Source organism: Thunnus thynnus, chromosome 13 (genome assembly GCF_963924715.1).
Source record: "Thunnus thynnus chromosome 13, fThuThy2.1, whole genome shotgun sequence".
Taxonomy (NCBI): domain Eukaryota; kingdom Metazoa; phylum Chordata; class Actinopteri; order Scombriformes; family Scombridae; genus Thunnus; species Thunnus thynnus.
This window is the reverse complement of record NC_089529.1, coordinates 10,281,428-10,300,506: the sequence shown is the minus strand read 5'-3', so window position 1 is coordinate 10,300,506 and position 19,079 is coordinate 10,281,428. Positions and strand designations below refer to the sequence as shown.

Below are 19,079 nucleotides of genomic sequence, written 5' to 3'. Positions count from 1 at the left end.
CGTTTCCTTTAACAAACAGTGTCTGTTTTGCAACCTATATGAATGAAAAACATCTCTGTATCTTGTATAATTTGACCCTGAGGGAGCAGGAGATGGAGTGGAAGTTTAGAGGGTGACTGAATAAGAAAATGAGAGGACAAGAGTAGAAAAAAGTACAAAGAAAGAAAAACAGAGTATTTAGGGACAAGTAGCTGAAGTATTAATGTGTGTCATTTCTAATCTCATCCATACGCTGTAATTGTTTCCCATCTATTATTGCATTTTACTGGGTTTTATCACCATGTGTATCAAATTACTTTGTAAATATATAAACAAGACCAAACTATGTGGCAGGTGGATTAGATGGAGCATAGTTGGGCATCTTCTGTGGACCACCATGTGGCCGCAGCCATCTGCTGGTCCAGTCTCTATTCATCGGAGCCACTCATTAGCTTTCTGCTGGTTAGACTGACGGCTTCGATCTGCAAGCTGAACCCTCTCTGTGTCCCAGTGTTGTTTTTATTCCCGTCCATAAACCCTCCATCTCTCTGTCTCCGCTCCAGCTCTCCTCCTTCAGATCATTGCTCAGACTAGCAGGCCTCCATTGTCTCGTGAGGGTCACACACACGCACACACACACACACACACACACACACACACACACACACACACACACACACACGCACACACACAAGGCTTAACTACAGGGGTAGTATGGGACGGGGAAGAGAGAAGGAAATAGGTCAGTCTGCCTGCACCCCTCCCCTCCTAAACCCCCTCACTGTCCTGGCTGGACAGAAAAGTGGGGCAGGCAAGGGGACGGACACACACACACACACACACACACATAAGCGCACACATATACGGCTCCAGATGGGGAACATGTGTGTTTGACAAAATGGAACCTGTTGGGGTTCAGAGGGCATGGCCGCGTTGTGTTATGTCATCAACTCAACCTTCAGACCAGTATGTGATTGTGCTGCTGATCAGAGTCTGAACATAATGATTCCTCCGTGCGAAGGCAAAGGTATGAAGTAAAGATGAAGTACATGATTTAGATTTAGACTTTAAATTCAAAGTGGGCAGTCTGCTCAATTTTGTATTCTTAGTCTGTATTTAGAGGGAGAGGAGGGAGAACAGAAAGTAGAGAAAGACAGAGAAGGAGAAAGTGGAAGAAGACACAGGGAGGATGTGTGGCGGGATTCAGCCTCAGGTGGAGGACTTGCATCACTACCTTTTTTTTTTCTTTTTCATTGTTATATACAGTAAGTACACAAATCAGACCCTGCTCATGCATCCCTTATTAGAACAGAGTCTTTTTAAAAAAAAAACTACACATAAAAAAAGTTTGTGATGTGACAAGGCCTGCCCTGAAACAGAATATTCAACAATGGATGAATGCTTTAACTTGCTGTTTGCAGTGTGTTTCAGCTGACGATGTCCCTCTTTATGAACAGAGTACCATTGAACATCACAGGCAGAGTATTTGTTACCACGGAGACAGCTAATGGAGATCTGAACAAAATAAGACATGTAAAAGAATTGTCTATCGCTCTTTGCAGAGTGATCAACTCACAAAAAAAGTGAGGGTATTTTCTTGCTTTCTGCCCAGTGCATGCTGGGATAGGCACCAGCCACACAGGACCCTGAACAACAACAAACAAGTAAGGAAAATGGTTGAATGAATATTTTTGAAAAAAAAAAAAGGCATGTGGGGAAACTTGACACAAACATATATGGATTTACCTGCTCAAAAGCTGTCTGTGTTTCTTAAGTCGGGCATGAGAACACAAGAAACAATGACATGGCAAGACAGGTGACCACCCACTCACTCGCATGCTGAGAGCTTTCAGTCACAAAATCAATTTTAATTTTCACATCTTCATTAGACCAATCCAGACAGTCCTCTGCTGGCCAAGAAGGGGGGCAGAAAGGCAGAAAGAGAGTTTGACCGTTGATGTTAGAGAGATAGTTAACTGAAGAGTTGGAGATCAGCATCAATAATGTTTTGCTTTGGACTGTTTATATAACCTCATTATCTACTGTATATGGATATTCACTGTATGTGTCAGGGTTAGGGTGCATGTTTGCATATTGTTTGTGCATCCATGTGAGAGTGCAGTTACAATATTCTGATTCTTGTTGTTCTGCAGACGTTTCACAGAGAAGTTTTGCTACTGATAGGTGGCTGCGTTGATTGGCTGTAAGGGTGATGAGGTCACAGTGTTGATTAGCGGGGAGGTCGGGGTCAAGGTCGAACACAACCTCACAGCGCGTGCTTGTTGTGTTTGTGTGTGCTGCCGCCGAATGCCGAGTTCAGTGAGCAGCTCATCATGTTCAACATCTGATCCTCACACTCACTGCTCATCAACTGACCTATATACCCCTAATTACACACAGCAGCCTCATATACACAGCAACACCCCGTACATAGAAACCATAAATACACACACGGAGGACTGGCGCATCCAAAGTAGAGCAACTGTATTTATGTTTGGGAATCATGGGAAGTCATCCTGCCACTGTGAACCAAACATGATAGGACGTAACGAGGCAGTGAGCCAATCAGAGGAAAGGTAAATAGAGAATCACTCTTGACTTTTAAGTGAAACAGCAAATCAGAAAAAGAGAAATAATGAAAGACGTGTTCATTTAAAATGTGATTTGAAAACAACAAAGTTTAAAATCTCATTCAATAATTCACTAACAGAAATTTTTATGCAAGTTCAATTTAAATGTATTTAGATTTTTAAAAATAACATGAGAATAATATCTGATTAAAGTGAATTTAAAAATAGGGAGCTTTGTGAGTTTTTGTAGTAAAAGCTAGAATTGAAGTGGAGCACTGTTGGAGCAGAAAGACATAGAAAATTGATGTAATACATCAGAGTTTTGATACAAATTGTACCACAAGCATGTTTTAATAATTCCCACAAAAAACATAGTTTTTTTTACTGTAGTAGCGATTTTAAAGCTCTTCTGTCAGGATGGTAACTCAAACACAAATAACTGGAACACTAATAATTCATTTAGAAAATACACTGAAATGTCTGAAAATAACAAACTACTCTAACCTTGGTGCATGTGTATGTTTGACACAGTCTCCGTGTGTTTTGCATACATATAATATAAAACGCCATCTGCCAGGACCTGAGGCCATTCTTGCCCTACTACCCTCCTTGCTTCTCTTCCTTTGGTTCGTCTTCCCCTCTATCTCTCATCCCTCTTTCCTGCATTGTTATTTCAAGCATTTTGAATGTACAAATTGTTAAAGAACAATCATGCACACGTCTCAAACACACACACACACACACACACACACACACACAAACACACACATAACACTGTATATAATCACATAATAAAATACGCATAATGCATTTACAAACAGCAAGACAACACACGTAAGAGCTATAAACTATATATCTCCTTCTCTCTCTGTTACACTCACACACACTCACACACACAAATGAGGTTAATGAAGATGAATGTGAGGGCACAGTACTATTGACATCCAGTGTCTCTAATTGTGGCCATGTTCTTCAAGGACATGGTGGTAAGACAAGCGGGGAGAGGACAGGAATAGATCTGATGAGGAGAACTGTGGAATAGTCATGCGACGTAATGTCAATCACAATTAAATTCAAGATTTGACATTAAGGGGGAAAAAAATTGTATGTGATGAGATGCAAAAGTATTGATAGCAGAGAAGGAAATGTCTAAGAAAGGAAGAGGAAGACGGAGGGGAGTGAGGGAGGGAGGCTATTCAAGCAGGAAGGAAGGAGGAGGAGGAGGAGGAGGAGGAGGAGGAGGGGGACCAGATCAGTGATCCAGAACAGTGAGCAGACAGAAGACATGAGTTAAGAGTTCGGTCAAACATAGAGCAGAGCGGTGCATCAGCCATCCACACGCGCACACACACACACAAAGAAGATAAAGACATACCCAAATCTTAAAATGCCAACCAATCGGCCAACCCCATGATGCTCCAAATTCATTCCTGTGGTGTCTTACCTGGGACGATGGAAACAGTGTCTCTCTCCCAGGACACGACGCTGACGTACTCCTGCACGGCAGCGGGGATGAGGCACTTGAACACAGCTACGTTGCCCCGCATCGAGCGCTGGTCCGCCACCCGCACGGTGTAGGGCTCCCTGAAAACTACACAAACAAACACATGATGTTGGGGTTACTGATATGTCAGGCCAAATGATTTTCCTACCGCTGAATAGCTGAAGCGTGATGACACAAATAAATTTTTTTTTATCATAGAAAAAGGTCAACTTTAAAGAAATTGTTGATGTGCACAAAACATCTCCCATCATCTAACCAGAAGATGTGCATGCGATCTCGCAGCAGTCCAGTGTTAATCCCGTTCTGACAAAAACAATAATCTACTCATGTTTACATCATCAAAAACAACACATTAACACTCCAGAGAAAAACACCCTTTCATCAGTTACCACAGCACTCCACATTTATTCAATGGAAATTATTGGCCTACTCTTGTGTATTGTTTGAACTCTTCTAATCCTGCCTCTGCTTTCACCACAAATGGCGCAAGCCGCCATTAAGCAGGATAATCATGGAAATTATTTTCTAGCTTTGGCATGACATCATCATGAGGCATTGATCTACTGTTTTTCTACAGAACCTGATATGGATACAACAGGGAGGAGCGCATTCAAAGTAAACTAAAAGGTTATTGGTGCTTCAGTTTATGCAGGTTCATGCAATATTTCACACTCTGTTGAATGAGCAGGGACTCATTAGCAAAATCACATGAAAGCTAGGACGTATCTGAAGGTTGCTAAGAAACTGGTTTGGAATCCCTTCCCTGGTAACAGACACGATGACAGCGTGCATACATTCCTGCTGCAAGAGGGAAACACATGCAAGTGCATGGAAATTTACATTTTCTTTAAACAGATGAGTAGAATAAAACAGATCTGTTGAGTTCTTTGAAATACTACAAAATGAGGCAGCTCTGATGTGAATGTGCTTAAACATTTGGACTGTCGTTGTTAGCAACGATGCAGTAAAGGTGATTCAAAAAAAATCCCAGTTGAATCCCAGTTGAATCCCAAATTCGAACCCCTCAAAAAACATAACGTCCGCATCCTGTCTGACCGCTCCTTGTGCACCAGAGCTGCCGGGGCCCGACAGAGGCCGCTGGCTGCAGGATGTTTGGTTCATGCTAATCCCTCGTCTCCTGAGGCCAGGCTTTTGGGTCATGTGGGAATGAAGGCAGCAACCGGCTGGCATGCAGCTCAGGGTCCTGGCTCAAATCCTCAACTTGGCGCTAGTATTAGTATTAGAATGAATATGAGTATTAGTTCAGGTCGGTGTTGGGAGGCAGAATATGAAAACAGATGTTGATGGCAGGAGGGAAGGGGGAGGGACTGACTGGCCTGAATGAATGATGGGGAAGGGGGGGAGACAATAGATGCAGTGTAAATATCATCCAGCTGCAGCTTTACTTGATCTAAATGTTCGCTTGGTAAATTTTAGTTTCTTCATCATGTATCTCTGCTTGTTCTAGAGCTGGATGAACCCAAACCCCCAGACGTGCTATTTTACTTTAGATGAGGTCTGGCTTATTAAAGCAGCCTCACACTGTCTAATCAATGGAAAGCACCAATTAGGTTTGTTAATGAGAGATAATTAAAGAAGTGTGCTGTTGCTATATTTAGTCTGGCACAAGAGGACAGTTTGAAGAACGAGGGAGCAGGGAGGAGAAGGAGGACAGATGAGAGAATAAGATGGCAACAGAGGCAGCTTCTGGTCAAATTTTCCAAAAATAGACAACCTCCAATCTCTGCTAGTGTTTATTGACTATTTATTCTAATTGACTTCTGAAAATAATTCATTTCTTCTGTGGCCACCAAATAAATAACTTACAACTCCAAAAAGAGTCCTAAGATATTTTTGTATGTACACTAACAGAATACTCAAAAAGGATTAGTTTATAAAATAAATACATTATTAGATTAGCATATATTTCTATAAAAATGGTGGTCACTGAGGCTTAAGACTATATGTCCTTGTTTCTAAGTGTTGAATTAGTTTTCACTCCTTGCAAACCTTTAAAAGTCATTGTTTGACAAAAAAATCCAAGTGGCTGTCAAGTTCTTGGCGGCCTTTGTTCTACTGACCTTTTATAAAGTGAAGGAATGTCAACAAGGATGAGCCAGTAATGTGATATAACCTTTTTCCTCCTCATCTGATCTGAATTGGGTTATATCATCTAAAAATCACACAGGAGTTGCTACTTAACTCTAAGTACTTTAGGGGTTGTGTTTTGGATTTCATCCTTCCAGATGGTGCGCTGCCATGCCGTAGACGGAGTTAAAGGGGTTATGTCGGTGTAAAGCGCAGTGGTTCATCACCGGCTCAGTCAAATAGGTGTGAGAGAAGGCCCAGGCCTGGTGTAGTATGTGATGCAGATGTTCTCTCTGTAGACTGTGTTCTAGGTCAATCTGTGTTCAGGTCGAGATGGGCTATTTTAGGGCAGGTGATTCTGTGTGTGGGGTGTGGGATGGGCTTTTTGCAGCTGCCAATCACATCTGCTCTACTTTATGCTTTCAGAACTGTCTCTTTTTGCTCTGTTCCTCATCATGTTGAGTCTCGTTTTGACCTTTTGCTCCACAACTCCCCTTTTCTATCTCCATCTCTCAGATCCTTCAGTCAATCTTTGCTCTAAGACCCCCTCCCTTCCTGCACTGTCGGACCAACTCACCAGCTTTGATGCGGATGTTGGGGCTGCGGATCTTGCCCGCCTGGTTTTCGGCAGTGCAGAAGTAGTCGTTGTCATGGATGTAGCTGTTGTAGGCGGAGGGCGAGAAGGGGTACAGTTGCAGGGTGCCATTGGCGTGCACGTGACGGATGTGGGGCACGTCGTAGATGTCGTCGCCGGTGGCCAGGTACCAGCGCAGTATGGCACTGGGGGTGCCCCCTGCTGGACAGGGCAGGGACACCCCCACCGAGCTGGAGTAGGTTACCCTCTGCAGGGAGGCATTCACAAAGTACAGCCTGGTAGAGCCCACATCCTCACTGTGTACTGCAGGGGCAAAACAGACAACACAACATCAGTGAACACACCAAGGTGAAGGTGAGAGGCCAACAACAAACACCTGTTAATGTTCCACGTCATATATGAATCAATGTACGCTAACACTGCTACTGAATCAAAGAGACTGGCGCCACATTGATGGGCGAAAGATGGACAGAGTGGGAATGTCCTTCAAATGTGTTCCAAAATAATCAAAACAAATGTATGTCAAATGTCCAGCTGCAAACATCAGTCATGTGATGCAGAAAGCCAGGGATTTGGGCTAAAGCTTGTGGTGGTTTAGGTGGATCGTTGGGGGAGGAGCCTGTTACCTCTGTACAGTGTGCACACATACACAAACAAAGAGCGAGAGAGAGAGAGAGAGATAGGGAGGGAACACGCTGATAGGTTATGTGATTGGAATTTCTATGCCAGACGCAGAGATTTAAGTCTATTTAATCTCCTTACATATTTAACACACACACACACACACACACTCACACACATACACACACACTCACAAATACACACATACAGGAATGTTCTTCATTGGCACTCAGATTAAACACATACAGCTCCAGCAGAGAAGGGAGAGTGAGAGGGGAGAAAGGAAGAGGAGGAGGAGGAGGAGGAGGGGAGTCTCTGAAATTTGGGGTCATTATAGAAAAGATTAGAGGAGAAATAAGTGGGGGGACACTGCTGACAGACAGATGTGGACGTTAACCACCTCTGAATCTCAATTATGTCATCTAATACATACACATCCCACCACATGTTCACCCCTGGTAATGTTCAGCACAGCACAGAAAGTCTTTAAAACATCATGGAAGATACTAACAGATACTGAGAGAATGAGGACTTTGATCCAAATTGGATAAAATTAGCACTCAAACTACTGTGGTAGTTATTTCTTTCTTTCTTTTTTAACAAAAAAAAAGATCAAATTGATTGAAATTGATTCAAAACAATGTCAACATTTAATGCATAAATCTATGATATATGATATATATAATGATATAAATAAATGTAATTTTTCAGTGGCAGAATCTATAAAGTTTGAATATATTCATATTTAGATTAAGATGTAAAACTGTTTAAATTGAATTTTACAATTATATAAATGTTATCACTGACTTTAGTTGATGTCTGAAAACATTTTACTGACAAAGCTTCAGGTGTTTTGGTGGTTACAACAGGTTTTTTGTTGTTTTGCAGTGACACAAAATGGTCTTTGTGCTTCTATACTTAATCCTCTCTGATGACATGTTTCCTGATGCCGATATAATCAACAGATATGATATAAAACTGTATATTTTGTTCTATGTTTTTGCAGTGAGTTTGCGTTACATTTACAAAACAGATCTGATCATTTCTTCTGTTCTGGAAACATTTTGTAAAAACTTGCATAAAAAAGTAATGAAAAGAACATAAAAGCTGAAGGTCTGAGGTTCTGTTACAACTCAGCACAAATTGCTTCCAAAATGTCATAAAATCTGTTATTTTGCATGGCAAAATGGATAACATAATAGGTTAAACACCTGCTGATTGTTAAGCTCACTTTAAATAACACCAAGCAATCACAACTGCTCCTGTACTCAATGCACGAAACAGCCATCATGTCTTCTGACAAAAAGGCACAGACATCTTATTCTGTGGATGCAACTTTCAATACTTAGATTGATCATTAAATTATGTGTCATTATTAACTACCTAGCAAAATGACTGTCCTGTTCAAGGAGCTTTGTTGCATAATTTTAGGAAAATTATATAATCATGCTATAAAGTTGAGGAAACTCAACTGGAGAAACGGAGTAACATCCTTGCATTCAAATTTTAAGGTATTAAGTTTGTTATATTGTTGTAGAGAAACACAAAGTCAATCAAATATGATTCTGACAGCAAAGACCCCTCTGAAGCACTAAAACCAAACACAAGAAAGTAACTACATAGGACTGTCCAGTGCACTCAAACATTTAGACTGTATGTGGACTTAGCATAAATGTGTGTTTATAAGGCTGTTCAGGCCATGCAACTTAAATGAAGTGTAGCTTAAAGCTATGAGTGATGTAGACAGAAAAACATTAGCAAATAAAGCCTGGCAGAATCAATCATTGCCATCAACACTGTCACTGTTTTGGCACTAAGCTCATTGCACCACATCGAAGAAAAATGCAGCTATCTCTTCCATCCAGGGGGGTTAGTCAGTAATTCCAGCCTCTTTTCAAAGAAGTGTTAGTGCTGGACTAGAGATTGATAAAGCTGGGCAGCATGTTACAGATGGTATATGAAATGTGTCTGGCAGTCCGGTGGTGGGCTGAAAAAACCAGGTCAGACTCCCTCCCCTCTGCAGATTACTGATAATGGCCCCTGAGCATAAAGCCCATATTAAAGATTGCAATATCTATAATCTCCCAATGGGGGGACAGGACTAAAGTGGAGGAGTGAGGGGGTTACCCTGAGAGCTTGGGGTGGGGGGGTGGAGGGAGGCTGGGCAGCAGGAGAACCTCTCCAACAGTAGATTATATGGCCTGGGGGCTCGGACACTGGGGGGCTGGGGAGTACTGGGAACTGATGGAGCGGGAAGTGGAATAGAAAAGGGGATCAGAGCAAACTCCCACCACTCAGAGTCTGTCAAAACCAGGCGATCCACACATGCACTCACCCAACACACACACACACATGCATACACACACAAACACATTCATCCACACACACACACACACACACTCCAAAAGCAGCTCTCGGCGCTCAGTCACACTGGGAGGAGACAGAGTGGGTTGCCATGGTGGCACTAGCACTTGAAAGCTGCGACTGAGTACAAAAACAATGCAACAATTTAACCTAACAACAGTGACCCACTGAACAATCTAAATTTAGAAACTTTAAGTCACCAAACCCCAGATTTTGCCACATTGTGTCACATATTTGCAGGTTGCAAAAAAAGCAGCTGAGGTGAGCAAAAGTGTTTAAATGGCATAAAGGTGGAAACGGAGCACATAGGCTGCTTACATAAAAATTGTATGCAAACAGTGTTCATACAGTATAGAAAGAATTGTGTGTCAATGACTGACATGCCAGCGGTGGCCGAGCCAGTCAGTGATTGGATGAAAGACCGCTGTTTCAGTTAGGTGTGGTCAGAAACAGCGTCATTAGTGCATCACATTGGGTTCACTCATAAACTCAATAATCCTGCTTTGTGCCGGCCTGGCGGAGTTTCCACCCCATTTAAAACCAACAGAAACATCACACACCACCACCTGTGCCAACCTGCATTGACGGTTTGTGTGGCAAGAAAACAAAATGCCACCTTTTACCGACAGTGAGGTAAACAACAGAGACTGCATCGTCAGCACATCTTTCTCATGGCTAAATCCAAATGGGACTTTAATGTCTTTGTCAAAGATATGAAATTAACGTTAGGTCACTCAACCTATCACACAGATGTACATTAGAAAAACTCATCCTCAGTGAAAAGCGTTACAACAGTTACCTCTGACTGTTTGATCCTCGGCTAAGTCAATGTCAAACCTGCCACCTCACAAACACACACATCCATTGAGCCATTATGCCATTTACACCACAAGTGCATTAGATCGAGGAACTATTCCCCAGGTGTCTGCACGTTAGATGGTCATAGATAAGGTTAGATGCTGGACCAAACAGACCAATTTATCAATAACTTCAGGCTTAATTCATGGTTATTCAATTTAACAGTGCCTTGAACATGTTGTTTTTTTATTGCATTAAAGTTTAATTTCCTAAAGTTAGCTTCTTGCTTGATAAACATTAGGGAAAAAGGGAAAGATATGTGTCAATTACAGTCTTGAAAGTGAAATGCCACAAGGACTGTTATACAGTCTTATGTGAGCTTGTGGCAGGTAGGTTAAAGTTGGGTCAGATTCCATTAGGAATACAAAGAAACCTGCAAATAGGCTTTAACAATGTGAGACAACAATATCCCATGCCCCTTGTCTATTTTGGGGTCACAAACCTTCTCAGCTGTGTGTGTCCATGAGGATCTGACCCTAGCAGCGTGTAGACAGTCTACACGCTGATCGCAGTATTGAAGAAAGCTGTGGGGGTTCCTGCGTTGCTGCTGCAGCTCACCTGCACCCAGGAGGCTTCATCAACCTCGTTCAGACACAGAGCCAGAGAGGAAAACCAAGCCCTCACTTGGAAGGTGTTGGAGCACTGACGGCGCCGCTGGAGCTAAAGCTTAGCCTGTCAGAACTGCAGCCACTATTTTATACATCCTGCCAGAGAGCCATGCATGAATATGTATGTCAGAGAGGCAGAAGTCATAACCTATGCAAGGTTTCATCATGCATAATGCAGCTGATCTACGCCTCTCCAGGATGTGAGTGTGCACGGGAGTGTACACACACACACACACACACACACACACACACATACACACACATACACACGACACTCACAACTGTATTGTGATGAGGAGGTAAACAAACCCAGAACCCCCAATGTTTCACACATTCTCACACCCGGAGCTGCCTGTGCCCAACCACAGGCATAATACTGCCTCATGTTCTTCTTCTTCTTCTACTTTTCTCAACCACTTCATTCCAATTACTTCTTTTGGTAAAACAATTTTCACAGCATGTCAACTTTATTTGATTTAATGATAGAAATTGCTGCATTTTGTAAAGGTCAAAAGTAGAAAGCAGAGACGCAACGTGCACATCAGCCGTGTGATCTGTCAAAAAACGCCTTCTACCTCTCCCTCCTCTCCTTGAGCGCTTTCTGTTTTGGAAACAGCTTCATTTCCAAACAGATTGTAAGTGTCTTGAACTTCACTTTCTTCCTGCTCTGCCATCTCTCCATCTCTCATCCTTCAGGTGTTTTTGGGAGAGACTTCCAAAGTTGTGTTTTTGATACGGGGGCACGAGGATTGAAATGGTGTGTGGAAACATAAAGCAGCAGAGGAGGAAGTGGGAGGAGATGCACTGTAAGAAGGGGTGTGAATTGAATATTGGTGGGCTGCGGGGAGATAAAGATAGGTGTAAGCTTATGGATAATCCTCAGGGGTCTGGCATAAGTAGGTGGTTGGTGGGTGGAGAAGTAGGGGGGAAGGTTGTTCGGGTTACATCTAATCAACGAAGGGGTATCGCCGCTCCCCACCCACTGTCTTTCTGTACACCCTGTCCCCAACAATCTGCTACCCACCCCACCCACCACCAACCCCCTGTGGCCTGTGCTGTGTCAGTAAAAAAAAAAAAAGAAAAAAAGTGTGCTACTTCAGCAGTCCCCTGGGACCTGCTCCCCCTCACATCAAAGCAGCCAGTTTCTCTCTTAATGTGAATATCAAATCTGTGGATCACAAGTCCCAGCACAGTCTGCATAAACTGCCCCTCCCCCAACCTTTAATTCTGCCTAGTGATGAGGGAGAGAGAGGGAGGGGAGTTACTGCGAGAGGAAGCGATGGAGGGAGGGAGAGATGGAGAGAGAGATGGAGATAGAGATAGAGAGAGAGAGAGAGATCCAACAAAAACAACTACTTGCTTCAGAGATTTGACATTTGCCGAATGCACCCTCCTTCCGAAAATGTGCAGCCCCAGCATCCAATAAAATTTGGAGGGGGTCTGACTCAATTTAGCATCAGTGTGGTGATACAGAGTTCTTGCAGGAAAAAAAAAAATCACGGTAGTGTTCATTTGCATCTTTTTTTTTTGTTGTTGTTGTTTTTAAATGATAAATTCTTAGTCGTAATCTCGTCGGGATTTGTAATAGATTTTTGGACGAATGGGAGAGCAGGGATGCCAGTGACAGAGCTGTGACATCCAATTGGTGAGCTGGGAAGTGCAATGAGCTCCGTTTCCCTGCTGACAGTCTCACACCAGCACACTTTTACCCACCATTTGGCATCAACACTGATTAAAATTTGACTGCAGATATTTTTTATTTGTTAGGTTGTGAAGGATAAATGACATTTGTGTTGCTGAATTATAACAGCAACACAGCAACAGCCAGTTTTGGGAGCTAAAAGTGTTGAGGATGTAAATCAGGTTGTTTGATGAAACATCAGACCTTGACATGTTATTTTAAAAAATGTCCAGGAACAATCAGTTAATAAGATTTTTTTTTAATTCAAAATATTTGTTGGAGGACATTTCTCCCTTTTAAAATAAACCAGAATCATATATTCTAGGACCGAATTACAACCAAGACCACACTATAAGCTCAGTATGTCTGCTTTAATGGCCTTTAAGATGGATGTTTTTTGCATTTATGAATGTAAAATTAAATAATACCAGATTTGAGCTGGCAAAAAATGAAGACCTGCACCCTGTCTGAGTAATGATTGGCACCCCTGTGGACCACACAGCTCTGTCATTGAGTGGTGCCTATAGCTCACATTGCAGTTTTAATTGTGCAGCCTTGCAAAGGCAGCACAGGGAATTGGAGTGAAGAAGGAGGGGGGGGAGGAGGGGGGGGATTTTTGCATATTTCTATTTGTAGGGGGTGAACAGTGGAGAGGACAAGAGTGTGCCAGGGTGAGAGATCACCTTATTGCTTTACAGGCTTCGAATTGTTGAACACATATTATTATTTTTTTTGTTTAATTGATCACGTTTTAAACGGAGCCTCAAAGGCCTACAGCAGGCCTGTGTGTGTTAAATTTGATTTTATTCGCTGCTAATTAATCCACATTTACAATAAATACAATCTGCGAATTTGAACACAAATAGAATTATAGGCAAAAGATAAAAACAAATTTTTGTTTTCAAATTACCAATTAAAAATCACGATAAAACCCTCCTTTAATTGGGTATAATACTTCAAATTACTGAAACATTACAGACATTGTGCTCTAATAGGGTAACTGTTATTATCCTTCAAGCAATTTTCAAAAGATGCGTTAATTAGCCTACACCCGGACTGCCTGCTAAACCTGACGGTCTCTGACATAATTTAGCAACATTTTTATGTGTTGTGTGTGTGTGTTGTGATCATTTTGTCTGTATTTTTTCGGTGTGAAGTCTCGTGAATAAATGAAGTGAACTTACTCTTCAGTTTCTGCGGAAATAACACCCAAAGTGTCCAACATTTTACAGCAAAACCGACAGGGGTGTCCCCGTCACTTCCCCTCCTCTGCGCGCGCCGCCACGCACACATACACACAAGCAGTGGAGCACGCGCCGGCACGCGCGCGGACACGTCCGCGGGGTCCAGGTGCGCTATTAGTGAGGAACATGACCGGGCAAGTCTATAATCTGCACCCACGCCCCTGGAGTTTCTCATTTGGTGAAATAAATTTGCGCATATTAATATGATTGCGCTTAACACAGAGAGGCTCTGAAGTCACAGCTTTTCAGCTGAATAATTGAGATAAATCAACGGCAAACATTTGACAAATGTAGTGAATTTAAGAGTTGAGTAAAACACAACATAAACAAAAAAACACGAGCAGCACATATGTGACTAATTGCTCATTTATATTCGCCGACATTCAATGTGAGAAAATAACAGAAATTAAAATTTAATTGAATTAATAGCCAGTTTTGATCCACTGCAGGCTGTTTGCATCGAGAACAGTCAGAGTCCTACATCCAGTGAATTCTCCATATCCCAGAGTTTTTGGATAAATAAATTTGCACCTTACAGGGCCTGTGCTAATGAAGACAAAACAATATGTAAACATGGCTCCAAACAGGCAGGCGACACAAAGGCCTAGAAAATGCTCTCATGTGGAGATAGTTTTGAATTTCTGTTATTTTCGACGCAGATTTGTCCAGGATTATTATAATGCACTGTAATAGCTGAAGATCAACTTTGCAATAGGGTCAGGGATTTACTGCATATACTGAACAAAGAAAAAAAATATCAATTTAAACAAACAGACATCCCTTTGCATTTATACATTAAATTAAACAAAAGACAAAAACGAAAAGAGCAATAAGGAAGACAAATCTGAAGGTACTAATTATGGCCTTTATGTGGGTGTAGACCTATTAAACTAATAAGGCCGTTGTGGAGAGAGAAAAAAAAGGCCTTTTATTGGTTAACCAATTTAATATGGCAACAATTTGTCATCACACGGACAAAATAAAAAGAATTAGAAACCCTCAAAATCTCATCCTAAAAAATGAGAGCATCTCTGTGGAGAGGAGCGCTTGTGCCAAATACAGTCCATCAAAACAGCTGCAATTAGCAAAGGCTACACAATCAAGAGCAATCCAAACATCAAAAATCACAAGCACACCCCTTAAAAACTTTACAGGAGTGGTGGATTTTGAAGAGAATTTTGTTCTGATTTTGTAAAGCAATTCATATAATTGCACGTTTCACCTGTTTTCATTTCTCTCTCACCCTCCCTCTGTATTTGCACCTCATTCTCCCTATTCAGCCATTTTACATATTCATAACTGGAGTTGGTAATGCGAAAACAATCCGTGCTATCAGCACCATCCGAGGCATCACGGGCCGCAGCATAAAACCGCAAAAGTCAGGCACAAAAATCACTTTACACCTTTACTTCCACAATATTTCTACCTGTTCAACTGCGGAGGTTTTATAAATGTTGATTTAAAGAACAATTTCCCCTAAATTCCTAATTACAAGGCATGCGGTGATACATCAAAGCACAAGCCACCCTTATCATTCACAGCGACAAATTAGTATCAGCTTCGATTAATTATCACTTTTCATTCAACTTAAAAACAGTAAGACTCAAGCACACAGTGTACAGGGTGTCATATTCAAAGCCTTTTTTCCTCTTACCTTCTTGGAGAGAGTACAGCAGGAGTAAAGTTACAAGCCACATGCCATAAATAGCAGGTATATTTTTCAGGAATATTTGGCAATCCTGGCAAGTGTGAGGCGCGGTTTTTTGGCCAGGTGGGTCTCCGTGCTGGACTGGCGACTGTGCTCCCCGGAGGTCTCTCCAGCCCTGCTGCCCCGCTAAGCATGGAGGGGAAATGAGAGGAGCCTCAGCCCCGCCCATGTCCCCTCCTCTCTTCCCAAGACTACCGTGCATACAAATCCATCCTCCCTATACACTAATCAAACACCGCGGAACGATGGGTCACAGCAAAGCAGAGGGTTGATATGAGCTGAACAGTGGGATTTTGGTCCATTTGTGTCCAAATTGCCAGTTTGTGTGAGCGGTGGAACTGCGCAGACAGATCTCTTGGCACCTTGGAGAGCGCACCCACCTGTGCGCCCCAGATGACCGCGTTTCTTTGCGCAATATAGACCTACAAAAGCCGCTCAGGCTGTCGTGAAGACTCTAAAAAATGTATACATGTCTTTTCCTCTTGAGTTTGGGCATTAATCACAGGGACGTGGAGCTACACCACAGAGTACAACTGTTTTTTCTTTGTCTTTCGGAGCCATGAAACGTGCGTAGACATTTGCGCACAGAAATGCACTGCGGATAGAGAGGAGGAGAGAGAAAGAGAGTAGCGGGGTGTGGGGCACGACACTTTCCACACAGCAGGCACAAAACACAGCAGGTAAATAACACCTAATTATAAAAGGTTTCAGTGAACCCTTAAAAGAATATTGAGCAACTTTCCAAGCGGCTATTTCCCCTCATTCACTCTGCTCTCTGCTGCGCCAGATGTGAAAAGCTCCACTGCATAAGCATAAATTAATGGAGGACTGTAAGTGGCAGGCAGGACACTCCCAGTTCATCGAATATTTAAAGTGACTGTGGATGCCGGTGGCGGATCTGGAAAGTGACCCTCTGCTGCAACAGACGCTTCAGATCCAACTGTCCTGCACAAATCTCCGGTCGCAGAAAGGTTGAACAATTGAAATTATTATAAGAAGACATTAAAGTTAATTCAGTGTAATTCTGAGTTAAAGGTTGACTGATTGGTAAGTTAAATTTGCAGAGGAGAGCCTGCACAATCAGAGAAAACAGAATGCCACTGGTGCGTCTTCAGGAAAAATGATTAAGTATTATTAGGCTATTAAGTGTAGCAATAAGTTGTTTTAACATTTAAATACAGACATGTATAGACCTCAGACATATTACCACTCCACACAACAGGCCCTGAGGCCGGCAAGTATGTGGACAGATCAGATACTTTTGCAAGGGAGAGACCGCTGTCAGAAATGATACAATGAACACCAGAGTTGTGTGATTTATTGTGGATTTATGTAATTAATTAAATATACATTAAACTGTTCTACTGCTTTAATTTTGAACCTAAATACCAGCTTGAAATAGGCTCAGAATTGTATGAAAGTAAACATTTTCCCATATAAGCATCAATAGCAATCAATAAAACTGGCAGAATTCTAGATATGTGTATTCATCTGAGGGTCACTCATTGAAAATGTTGTTGTATTTGAACTTAAACAACTTCAGGAAAAGGTCAGCAGCAGCTCGTCTCCAGCACTGCTGCCTGCAGCGGCCGCTGAGATCTGACCGGAGGATCAAGCCTCTGACTCCACATGCAGCTCTCTGCTGACATCTGCTGGTTCAGTTTACACAAGCAAGTTTCTGCACAGTGATTTAACATTTTATGCCCATGCAGATGTGATTTTATTTACCAAGTGGCACTTTATTGTACTAATTTTTCAAGCAGCTTCAGTAGATTACATAAGAAAACAAGATAAGGATAGCTTTGCTGTAGAACAATCTTATTTGAAGAAATTGAACTCATAATAAAAATGTTGACATAACAATGTTCATTCATTCATTCATTTTAATGCAGTTGCATAAAGCTTACAATATATGATGCATTGTCTCATAGCAACCATAAAGGATACTGTGGACTCTTTAAAAATCAGCTAAAAACCATCTGTTCAGACAGGTATTTGGGTAGCATGTGGTATTCTATGTCATCATTTGTCTCTTATGTCTGTTCTCCTTGTATATTTCATCTGGTGTCTTTGTTTTTATTTATTTTGATTTGATTGTATGTCATCTTATTTCTTTGACTGCAAAGCACTTTGTGACTGGTGTCTGTGGAAGGTGCCACATAAATAAACTTTGCTTGTTCTGTAAAGAAAGTGACATCTAGTGAGCAAAGTCGGCACAACAGAGTGCAGAGCACATTGAAGAAAAGTACCTGTAACAAACACAACAGGCAGTTTGATACATAATATTAGATAGATGCAATATCAAGCCCCCAAATGCACCATGTAAGATTTTATTTTTGCATATTCCTTTAAAATCCCTTTACTTTTGCATGGTTGAACACAGCAGATTTTATTTGATTATTCATGTATTGCCGATGGGTGTACAAAAAACTTTCACCCAGTAATATGATCACAGACTCCTAATCATTCCCCCACCACTCAAAATATCAGAGAGATGGAGTGTGATGTTATAGTTCATGGAAAGAAAATGAAAATAAGATCAGTAATTTGCTTTTAATATTCATTTATTAGCAAGCAGATGATGGTTTATCTCCCTATCTTTCCACTGTGCTGCTGTAGGGATCAAATGGGCACTTTAGAGCGATTTCATTTTGCCCTTCAATTTTTATTCATACAGCCCAATATCACAAATAACAAGCTTTACTCAGGGGGCTTTACAATTTGTAGCAGCATACAGCATCTTCTATTCTTAGACTCTCTATTTGAATAAGGAAAAACTCCTCAGAAAACCCCTTAAAAGGGGAAAAAATGGAAAAAACCTCAGGAAGAGGAACAGAGGAGTGACCCCTCCTCCAGGACAGACAAACCTACAATAGATGTGTGTTTAGAATAGACCAAGATTAAAATTACAGTATGGGAAAATAGGATGACAAAATTATTGATAGATTGATACATTAATGAACATATATAACAATGTTGATGGAGTTGTGAGAGACAGATTAAAAAAAGAATGATCAAAAGTATGCATAAACACTGGATCCTACATTCCCCATAATGCAACATGATAGAGTCTCTCATTTGACCCTCCCTGTAGTCTCCAAGTTCTCAAAGTTGACATTATACTACTGTTTCCACATTCTGACTAGTATTACCTACCCATGACTAGTAAACTGTCAAATTGGTGGAGCACCCTATTTAAAGTGAACATTTTTCAGCAAGAAATGTAGTCACTGTACCTCAGAGCAACAAGAAGTAGTGC

General features: G+C 41.6%; 1 protein-coding gene across 3 annotated transcripts in view; it reads right to left on the bottom strand.

The window, feature by feature from the left end:
• The window catches only part of LOC137195413 (cell adhesion molecule DSCAML1-like), a 53,935-nt gene extending 37,745 nt beyond the window's left edge, over nucleotides 1-16,190 (bottom strand). The window contains exons 1-3 of one of the 3 annotated variants that reach the window (XM_067607751.1): nucleotides 15,767-16,190; nucleotides 6,719-7,039; nucleotides 3,994-4,140 (exon numbers count right to left, since the gene is read on the bottom strand). In XM_067607751.1, coding sequence (XP_067463852.1) covers nucleotides 3,994-4,140; nucleotides 6,719-7,039; nucleotides 15,767-16,022 — 724 coding nt within the window. In that variant the 5' untranslated portion in view covers nucleotides 16,023-16,190. Of the gene's footprint in view, nucleotides 1-3,993; nucleotides 4,141-6,718; nucleotides 7,040-14,052; nucleotides 14,177-15,766 lie in introns of those variants that run through there. The other 2 variants (XM_067607749.1, XM_067607750.1) reach the window with 2 other exon arrangements.
• Nucleotides 16,191-19,079: the final 2,889 nt, after the last annotated feature.